Source organism: Melospiza georgiana, chromosome 9, assembly GCF_028018845.1.
Source record: "Melospiza georgiana isolate bMelGeo1 chromosome 9, bMelGeo1.pri, whole genome shotgun sequence".
Lineage (NCBI taxonomy): Eukaryota > Metazoa > Chordata > Aves > Passeriformes > Passerellidae > Melospiza > Melospiza georgiana.
The window spans coordinates 29,279,987-29,290,682 of record NC_080438.1 but is presented as its reverse complement, the minus strand read 5'-3'; the positions used below and the strand labels follow the sequence as shown (position 1 = coordinate 29,290,682).

At 42.0% G+C, this 10,696-nt stretch overlaps 1 protein-coding gene across 16 annotated transcripts in view; it reads right to left on the bottom strand.

The window, feature by feature from the left end:
- Positions 1 to 3,226: 3,226 nt before the first annotated feature.
- The window catches only part of NFIA (nuclear factor I A), a 354,108-nt gene continuing 346,638 nt past the window's right edge, over positions 3,227 to 10,696 (bottom strand). For all 16 annotated transcript variants that reach the window (XM_058030281.1, XM_058030286.1, XM_058030282.1 and 13 more), the window contains one exon: positions 3,227 to 10,505. In XM_058030281.1, the coding sequence (XP_057886264.1) occupies positions 10,429 to 10,505 (77 nt within the window). In that variant the 3' untranslated portion in view covers positions 3,227 to 10,428. The remainder of the gene's footprint in view (positions 10,506 to 10,696) is intronic.

The window sequence follows — 10,696 nt, the reverse complement described above, 5'->3', positions numbered from 1 at the left end:
GACTTGCAGCTTAAATATTTAACAATCAATAATTCAAATACCTATCCTACCCTATTAAATTTGTCACATTTATTTATACATGCAACATCCAGCTGAAGTTTCTCTCAAAGTTGGGCCTCTTCCATCCAGTAACAACATGAAGAATTTTGGAAGGGGAAAAAAGGTGTCAGGATATGAAATTCCTGTGGGGAAATAGGGAACAATGGGGAGGGGGAATTAAACCCCATATCCCAAAATAGTTGGCTGCGTCTCCCTCACCCTAATGGGTTTGGATAATGCAGTGTGCAGGCAGGTGCTGTGTCCTATGAATCACATTTATAGGGATATTTTCCAATTTCCTTGCTGCCCAAGGCAGGGAGCTGCCGTTCATCCTCCGCAGATGAATATTTCGGTGGCACAGGGTGGGCTGCAGCCCCTGCCCACACATTGTGTCCCTCCTGGAGCAAATCCTGTAAAAACCTAAAAAAGCCTGGAAAAAAGGGTGGCTTTGGGGCTGCCCTGAATGGCAGCAATGCTTTGTGAGGGTAGAATGGGACATAAATAAGTAAATAAGCACATGCTGAGTGCAGCACTGGTGAGAGGATGATGATGATGATGGTGATAATAATAATATCAATACTACTAACAATATTACTATTAATAATCAAGCGACACCTTTCCCTTTTGCAGCACCTGCAGCCTGGCTCTGTTTCTCAAAGGTTTTTAGGAAAGTGGGATGACTGCATGGTTTATAAGGTGAAGCTCAGCTCTGTTTCCATTGATCCAGAGGAAGAGGAGGTGGCTCAGAGCGTCCCCTGTGCTGCTGGAGACTTGGCCATGCCTCCTGTGGCAGGGAGGGCCCCTTGGCCCCTGAGCATCATTGACTTTAAAGGAGCACCAAGACCTGAGAGGTTACAAAACTCCTGCACCCAAATTTCTGGAAGCATTTGAACATCCCCATGGGGCTGTGTGTGGGTGAGGAATGGAGGGTGTTGACCGTGGCCCCTGTCCCCACCAAAGTGTGCCTGTGGGCCCGAATTACGGTGCCATAAATCTCCGTGGCAAATTTATTGCCATAATTTATCAGCTCCTGTTGCTGAATGGCCAAGCAGTTAATTTTGAGATGAAGTGGTGCCATTTTCATCAATACCTGTGTGCTAACTGCCCATCAAAACATCAGCTGCAATTAATACAGCGTTGCTGAAGCACTGAACCAATAAATATTCCCAGTCTTGGCTGGTCTTCAGCAGATGTTGGGCAGACCCATCGCCTCAGTGAGTGCTGCTCCACTTGCATCAACAGGAATATTTGCATTTAAGGAAGAGGTTAAGGAGCCAGATCTCCCTCCGAGCAGGGCAAAGCACCTGCATTTCCCTGCCTGAACGCCACCCTGGGCTTTTTCCACCCAAAGTTTTTCGATTTCTGTGAGGGGCTATTGCGTATTCCTCCTGCGTCCCGAGCCAGGCTGACACATTTTGATAGCGATAAATAATAAATGGGATTTATTTCCTTAGATGCTGATGGAGACCTTTTCTCCCACAGGAAGAAAGAGAAAGCCAGAAAGCTGGAGGGGAGGAAAACGTGCAAGGAAAGGAGGGAGAAAGCAGAAGGTGGTGCTCACTCCACTGCCAGCACGGCCATCATCCTTGTGGGACAGGGTCACTCTTGCACCCCTCGTGCTTCCTCCACCAAACCTCAGCCAACACCCTCAGTAATGAAGGATATAAATAAATAACAGTGAATGAATTTTATGGAGGGATGGGCAAGAATGGGGAACGGGCAGTGGTGAGGAGCAGTTGGAGCTGATGGGTGAGCCCTCCCTTTGTGCTGTAATTGCAGGTGGTAGTTTTCCTGTGTCTGTTCATGCAGTGATGCACACGGGTGGGTGCCTGTCCCTCCCTCCCATCCCGGTTTCCCCCGTGCTCGCAGCCAGTGCTGGGAGGAATCATCCAGCTCTGGCAGCCCCTGGGACAGGCTGGCCACACCTGGGCTCCCTTCCAAGCCCACGGGCACCAGCACCACCATTTGGGCTGGTTTTTGCCCATTTGGGACAGCGAGCACAGGCTCAGCACTCTCACCCCCCTGTTCCTCCCTCCTCCCAGAGCTTGTGGGGGTGAAAGGGGCCAGCGCTGTTGGCAAGCCCTGCCTGGGGTACTGTGTTTCCTTTGAGGACAGATTTGGCTTTTCCTCGCTGTCTGGTCTCATTTATGAGGAAAAAAAAGCCAAATTGAACAGGCTCCAACCTGTCCTCAGCTGCCACACCATGCACTGGTGCCAGCGCTGCCCACATGGGAGGCGCACAGCGAGGGGCACAGACAGGGTCCCCCCCATGGGATGGTGACATTAGACCTGTGCCCAGCCTGACCCTCCCGCCCTGGCCTTGCAGCCAAAACCAAAACTCTGTGGAGGTGTGAGAAAGGAAATACCAGCGGTTTACGTGTGTCAGGCACACATTTGTTAGAAAACACTCATTTCCCCCCAAATAAAATGGAAGAGCTGGTGTTGCAGCTGGTGCTGCCTGGGGAAGGGCTGGGGGTCATGGGGGTCCCTGTTTGCTGTCCCCAAGGGCAGTGGCAGAGCTGCACCAGCCCTCACCCTTCAGGTGTGAGCTTGGTGTCTGCTTTTACATAGAAAACAGCCAGAATGGCTTAAATGCAAAAAAAACCCTTTCTGCAAATGCTAAATTCTGCATGTATCTTTTAAGCAAAAGGTGCTGCAGAGTGAAAAACTTTGAAGGAAGCTTCAACATTTGTAAAAAAGCCTATATTTTGCCTATTTCTGCACCCAGAGCCTTGCAGAGAGAGGCAGCTCTGCCAACAGCTCCAAGGTCAATCCCAACAGCCCTGGCTGTACTGGGGCTCCTTGGAAATGTGGCAATATTTTTATAGTTTAGTTACATTTAAAGATGCATTGTAGCACTTGAAGCACTTATTAATTACCTGGATCTTTCCTAGGTGTGCTTCATCTCTGTAATTTGAATGATTAATCTGCAGAGATTTGCTGAGGATTACTCCTATATTGGAACGATTTTGTGCGACGGGACACCAAAACCATGGGGAAGAGTGGCCAATGTGACAAAAGTGACTCGATTTACCCAAATATCCCCACGATTTGGGATGAAGCTGCTGCCTGGGAGCCTGCCCAGCACACAGGGCTGGGGCCAGGAGAGGTTGATGCCCGATGCCCACGGCCCTACAGCCGCAACCCCACCCCGTGCCCGGCTGGGAGTAAATAACAACACGGCCTGTTAGCATTAGCAATTTTTTATTTTCCTTTTTTGTTGCATAGGAAATGCAGTACTTGCTTCCAGTAATTGTATTGTAATGTGAGAAGGTGGTAGCACTAATGGTTGAATACAAGAGTTAAACTAATCCACACCAGCTCAAAAAACCTGCGGAGACTTAGTTGAATAAGAATGGATGCCCACAGTGATTCTCAACCAATTACAATTTTTTTCACAGAACACAGTAAAACTAAAATGGTAACTATGAGAGTCAATACAAGTATACTAGAGGCACGAGGGGCCTGACTCATAAAAAAAAATGAACACGACATGGTATTAACACGGGTGTCAAGTGAATTTGCAGCAGATCTTTCACACGGCCGGTGGAAATTTTAGCGCCTCAAATCTCAACCCGCCGCTGAGGGACTGGGCTGGGCTGGGGCAGAGTTCGGGAGAACCCGCACAGCCGGCCAAAATGGAGATTTCTCCTTGATTCTGTTTCCCAAGAATTTCGTGGCCCTGTCCCCAAGGCAGCAGTTGCAACAAGGACGAGCGGCGTCGGTGGCGGATGCCGAGCCGGGCGCTCTCACCCTACCATGCTCCATCTAGAAACTCATCTTCTTTTTGTTTTTCCCCTCATATTAATTTGTGGATGCAGATAAAAGGGGGGGCATTTCACCCAACACAATTGTTTTTGTTCATGCTCGAGCATAGAAGATTAACTAAGTGGAAAATAGTCTTCCCTAAGAGAAAAAAAAAAAGCATCCAAAGTACAAAAGTTCACATTGCGGGCGAGCGCTGGCCCCGACGGAGGGTTTCTCTAGAGCTCAGAGGTAGCGATCGAGCGCGTTTTGTTCTGGCGCGGACAAGATCTCTTTTGCGATCGAGTCGCGGTGTCCCGAGCCCCCGGCACCTGCCGGAGCCGTGCTCCCCCTTTTCCTCCTGCCAACCTGCACCTCTGGGGCTCGGAGCATGGTCCTGGCTGCCTCGCCTCCTCCACGGCCCCTGGCCACCGGCTCCCGGTCTCCGTGGGCTGGGGGAGGCGGAGAGGGGAAGGGGAGGGAGAGCAGGGCCAGCGGGGCTCGCCGGGGCGAAGCCCACCCTCAATTTGGAGGAGAGGAGCCCACCAGCCTCCCGTGTTAATAGCAAAGGAGCTTTTATGAATCGGGCCCAAAGTTTTGTACAGAGTTTGTTTTGAAGAAAAATATTGCAACTGTGCATGAAACTAAACAACCACATGAGGTTTTTTTTTTTTCTTTTTTTCTTTTTTTTTTTTTTTTTTTTTTAAAAGGGTTTTTTTTCATTCTATATGAGGAAGTCTGGTGTGAAGAAGGGTCAAGCATGGGTACCTGGTTCACCGCTGCCCATTAAGAAATCTCTCGCAACATGAGCTCGGTCTCATTTGTGGGTTTAAAGGACTGTCCCTTCAATTTGAACTGTTCTTCAGAGCAAGCTCTCTGAATTCTTAGGGTAGCTTTTCGAGACGAAAATCTTACCAGGCACGGATTTCTGGTCTCAAACACCATGTCCTGCCCTCTAGGAAATAAAAAAAAAAAAAAAAAAAAAAAAAAAAAGAAAAGGAAAAAAAAAGAAAAAAAAGAAAAAAAACCCAAAACACAAGTAATACTGAATTTAAGTAAATGTATACCTCCAAAATACTGAAAACACCCCAAATCAATAAAGACAGAATTTGCGTTCTCAGTGAAATATCTTTAAACCTATCTGACAAGAACCAAGTCAGAAAAAAAGACTAACATAACTTTGAGTAATATTCATACAGCTACTAAGCATTATGGAATAGCATGCATTAATATTGTACGGTTATTTTACATCACCTATATCAGAAGGTTCTGACAGACAGCGAAGGCTACCGGTGTAGAAAAATCTTACTTCAGAAGAGCAATATAATACAGATTTCACAGGCACTACATTTTAATATATCAGGTATTATGCTGGTTTTCTTATAATTCTTTCTGTCCTAAAGCTGGCATTATAACAATGACCGAAAAGGCAAGGATCGAAGTAAACGGAAAGTAGATACCAAAGTTGATATATTCTTTTCTTTTTTTTTTTTCAGATAGATTAGTGCATAGTTTTCATGCAGATAAACACTGCTATGCATTTACATTGTTGGAAAGCAGAGTGAATTGAGCCCAAGTTGTCACATTTTTGTAAATCATTTTGCCAGCCTGTAATAGCACCATGTAATGGATTTGCATTAAACATTAAATTGATTTCAGAATTGGTGACACAGTATTCACTACAGTTAAGTGCTATGGAATAGCTTCAATGTTACCTGCTATATATCAAAGCAATTTTCATCCCACTGCTTTTTTATTGGAAAAAATAAAAGGAAAATGTACTCGATACTAATTAGACTATTGCGCAGCCTTGGACTTGATGATGGCATAGCTGGGTTTACTGTCAAACAGTAATACATGCATTGACTTCAAGACAAAATTGGCATTGTAAGCTTGATTTAATGAAAATCCTGCCTAGCAGGCAGTGTTAACTTCACAAGACCTGCCTCCGACAGACCTCATGAGGTTGAATTTGTTATTTATTTATTGTTTAGGTGCCATTGAAGCTCTCCTTACATTGTCATGCCGGTTATGGTTTTAATTTTGTTCGATGGAGGCCTTCTACCAACAAAAAAAAAGAAAAAAAAAGATATTTCCAGAGACACAATGCAAAGTACAATATTAACTGACATTCTTAAAAAAAAATAATTCACCACAAGGAAAAAAAACCTGTTTTAGGCTATGTATCTGGGTTTTTTTGTATTTTTGTACAGTAAATATTTTATAACACTGTTACTACAAAGCTGCAAATATACGGAACAAAGAGAACTAGAGAAAGAAAAAAAAAATGTTAGAGGGATTTTGCATATTCCTGTGGGCTGACTGAATACTGTGGAGTTGAGAAAACTTGGTGTTTCTTTTCCCCTTCGACCTTAAGGGGAGGGGGAACAAGCAACAGAGACAAAGTGTACCATGGCTGCCTAAACTCGAAGCCCGAAAGTTTTTCTTTTTATTATAAAGGAAAAAGAATAAATAATAATGGCATTGCTGGGGTGTGCGGCATGAGAAAAGCAAGTGCCCTCGTTCAAAAAAAAAAACCAAAAAAAAAATTTAAAAAACCCGAAAAAAGAGGGGGGGAAAGAAAAAAAAAGAAAGGAATTAACTTGGGAAAAAGTCAATTCGCGCTAAGCCATCCCTAGGGCTTTAAATTTGGGTGGGCGGGGGTGGGCACAGGTCAGAGAATTTGTGCGTCTGACAGTTCTGGAGAGAAGGAGGCGGGGAGGAAAAAAAGTTCTTGGGTGACTCGGAAGGAGCGCCCGGCGCGGGGCCGGGGCTCTGCGGCCGCCCGCACGGCGGGACCATCCAGGGATGGAGGGATGGATGGATGGATGGCTGGGTGGGTGCATGGAGGGATGGATGGATGCCCCATCCCTCCTGCCCATCCCTGCTCGCCTCCCCGCTCCTCTAAAGGAGGACTAAAACACTGTTTGTTCTCTACACCTGCACAGAACGGAACTGCCGCGTTTCCTGCGTGAGAGGAAGGTGAACGCAAACTGAATTTAGTGTGTAATACTTTACAACCCCTGTTGGTTAACACCCTTGACCTCCTACCTAATGTTTTAAAGCCTTTAAAACATTTTTTTTCTCGCAATTCTGCTCAGAGTTCCCTAACTTTAGCGTCATCAAACTTAATATGACAAAAATACCTTCAAAAATACAGCATACCTGTAATGTCCATTTACAATGGTTCTTCAGTAGCCTATACTTCTCAAGCATAGGAATATGCTATACCATTGAGAGAAGAAAAATAACTGTATTTAAATACATACAAAAAAAGGAAACGGGAAAGTTTTTAACTTAAATCCAGTTCCCAAAGGAAAAAAAAAAAAAAAGCAATTCTATGAACGCTGCCTTTATAACGAACAATCAGAAATTCCACTAAGCTAATTTGACAGAAATTTTTCCTCATTTAAACAACATTACAAAAGTCCTGCATTATAAAATAGGGTAGAATAAATCAGTGTAATCAATAAAACTATACAACATACAAATTACATATCTTCTGAGTGGGCAGTTTAATTCTCTCTCTTTGCAGCCATGACTACAACATGCTCACTAAAAACAACTAACTGCCCAAACTATTGCTTAGTTTGTTTTGTTTAAAAAAGGGTGCAATTTTATTGTATATACAACCAATTTACTGGTAATACCTTGTCTCATAGCAAGGTTCTGACAAAATGTTTGTCTAGGCTTTTTTCCCTTCACTGTGAAGCACTGAAAGCTGCTATTTTTTTTTTTTTTAGTGCACATATGTCTTAATAAAGTAATGCCCAGCTAAGTGCTATAGGGAAGGCAAAGGATGCTGGCTAGAGGATGTGATACCATATACTAACAATCACACAATACAATAGAGCAAAATGACTACTCAACCACTTATCAGACACATATGAAAATCCAAAACATTTTATTTTTTCCTTAAATAGAGAATAACCAGTAAACAATTTTCAGAACTTGGAAGTTTAAAAACGTGCATATAAAAATGGGCATTATATACTTTTATTGAATGTGGATTGATTGCAGTCTGCTAATAAAAATGGGTGTGGGATCTGAAGAAAAAGGAAGTTGTTTTTTTTTTTTTAAGGCTTGCTTGTGAAAGGAACAGTTGTAAAACAAAAATTGCTTGAAGCAGGGTTCAGCTTAGTGCTTCACAGTTTGACTGCTTCTCTAAGAAGAGCCCTTCCTGCATGTGCATTCAAAAATCACAAAAGTACAAAGACAAACACCTAAAACACACTGCGTCAAGTGCAGCACCAACTTTGGTCAAATAAAAAAAAATTAAAAGAAAAATTAATAATTGCTAAGCTTTTCTACATGATATAAGCAGGTATTGCATATTTTCATATATCTGGGAGAAAACAAAACAAAAAAAGGAAGACTCCAAATAAAAGGTAAAATGCAGCAACATCCAAAAATACTGATAATCTAGCATCTACAGATCTCAGAATAGCACTGCCACTGACCATACAGGACAATAAACACTACTCCTATCTGCGGAACAACTAACATCCTATTTAATTCTAGATGTTGGAACTGACAATGGCTGACATAAAAGTCACATTTACAAAAAGTGTCTCCAAATGCTTGACTAGGGAAAAACCCCTTTCAATATAGGAACATGTGCAACAATTCCACAAATAATCGCTATCCAGGGCAAGGCACATTGATATGGAATTTTTTTTTTTTTTTGTTTCGTGCAAATTAAGAAAACAAAACAAAACATCGTTTCAGGGAAAAGATGAGGAGCAAAGTGTCTTCCCAAGAATTTCAGTTACTTGATTGTATAGGACAGTAGTAGAAACCCTTCTGAAGGGTCGAACAAACATAGTTTAAAGGCAAGTGCCTGGAATAGGGATTACAATATTGTGTCTTAATGCACTCTACTTTACCCTACATTAACTATATAAAAATTAGTTACTAACACTAGAACATGCAGAGACTTTCTCTGATTAGCTGGACTCGCCAACCAGAACGTATATATATGTATAGTATAGGAAACCTTCTTAAAGTTGCATGTGAAGCAAAGGGGTGCTCCGCTGTCTGATAGAAAAAATCACTTGCACTCTTTTTTTTTTCTTTTTTTTTCCTTTTTTTTGTACATAAGATACAGGACGTTTGGGGTCCAAACTTCTTTTTTTTTTTTTTTTTTTTTTTTTTTTCATTTTCTACTTATTTGTCTGTTTTTTTTCTTTTTTTCATCTTCAGCAAGTGCCCTTGCTTTTGAACTGGCATAAGTTGTAAGAAGATCAGCATCGTTCGTTTCTGTAATGATTTCTCCACAGTCCAGAAAATGTACCAGTTCAGGGACACGAAGGTGTTTTACTTTCTGGACCGTTCTCTCTTATTCCCAAGGTGTTTGAGAACTGATAAACCCTATATTGCCGGAAACACGTAAAATTTGTCAGAATTGGCATAATCCATTATAGTGACTTTTAGCTTATAAAATTAACAGATATTATGATTTCATTTTAGTTATGTGCTTTGATAACAGAAAATGATTAATTAGCATTTAATGTAGTTAACATATTGTGGTAAAAGCACCATTAGATTTGTTTTTTTTTTTTTAATTTTCCTTCAGTTTTAAAGGGATACAAGTTCAACAATAAAAAACATAAAAAGCAAAAATAGCTCCCCTTTTTCTTGCAAGGCTGTTTTTTACCCCAATAATTTAGAGTCCTGGGGTGGAAGGACTTGGAAAACAAAAATAGAATTTTCAACAATCTCTATCTTACAAAGATATTTAGCTATCCAATGAAATTGCACTTTACTCAATTCAAAATTCGATTGTTTTGATTGATTCCTGTCAGTTTCTGTCAAAACAGACCAACTTCCCCATTTCTGCGTGAATTTTTGTGTAATTGTTGAAAATTGTTGAAAAATGTTTTTTTTTAAATGTAAGTGCAGCATTTCAAACTTTTTTCTTTTTTTTCTTTTTTTTTTTTTAAGTGAATAGTAGTAGTTTGATGTTTTAAATCGCTCTGCAATCGAGTGGAAAAAAATTGTTGACAATGCTCTTATGGTTCATGTTACGTCTCTAAGTGCCGACTGTAAAAAAAAAAAAAAAAAAGAAAAAAAAACCCCAACAACAACAACAACAAAAAAAAGAAACCTGCATTTTTTTTTTCCCCGATATGTTACAGAAAAAAAAAAAACATGCTCTATGTCTGTCCGGTAAGTAATATATTGCAGAATTCAGCTACTACAAAAGTTATAGTTTAAGTGTGTTTCATGATTTCTCAAGAAGTCTCACACCTGTATGGGAAAATCCGATGAGGATACTGTAAAACAGTTAGGCTCCATATGGAAAGTGTGTTACAACAGCGAGTTGGTAAGCAGCAGCAGAGGCTAGTTCTACTCAGTGTCACCTAACGCTTACACTACCAATGAAACACTTCAAAAGTTATGAAGCCCAACCATTTCCAGCACCATATGAGAAATTACAACAGTCCTAAAGTTGTCTAAAAAAACAACAAAAAAAAAAATTAAAAAAAAAAAGAAAAATTAAAATCAAATCTCGAGAGAAAGTTACGGCCTTTGCCATTCAACCATAACGTTTGCCATTTCCATGTACGAGTTTGCTGTCGGTGTCTGCTCGCCTCCCCTTCCGCCGATGTGAAGTCGCTGCGCTGCGTTGCTGCTGCTTCCGTGTTACAGAGGTGGGAAGGGGTCTGGTGGTCTGTCCGGTGCGTGGTGGGAAGCGGAGACTTTTATCCCAGGTACCAGGACTGCAAAAAGAGAAAGGAGAGGCATCAGCCCCGGCCGCTCGCTCTCGCCGCTTCCCCAAGGGCTCCGGGCACGGCCGCCAGCCTCCTCCGCCAAGAGGGGGGCTAATTGAGACCGTGACGAATTGACCTAATTACAAAGCTTAATTAAAAATACTGTACAAATCAATATATTTTTTTTTCCTCGCCGACAG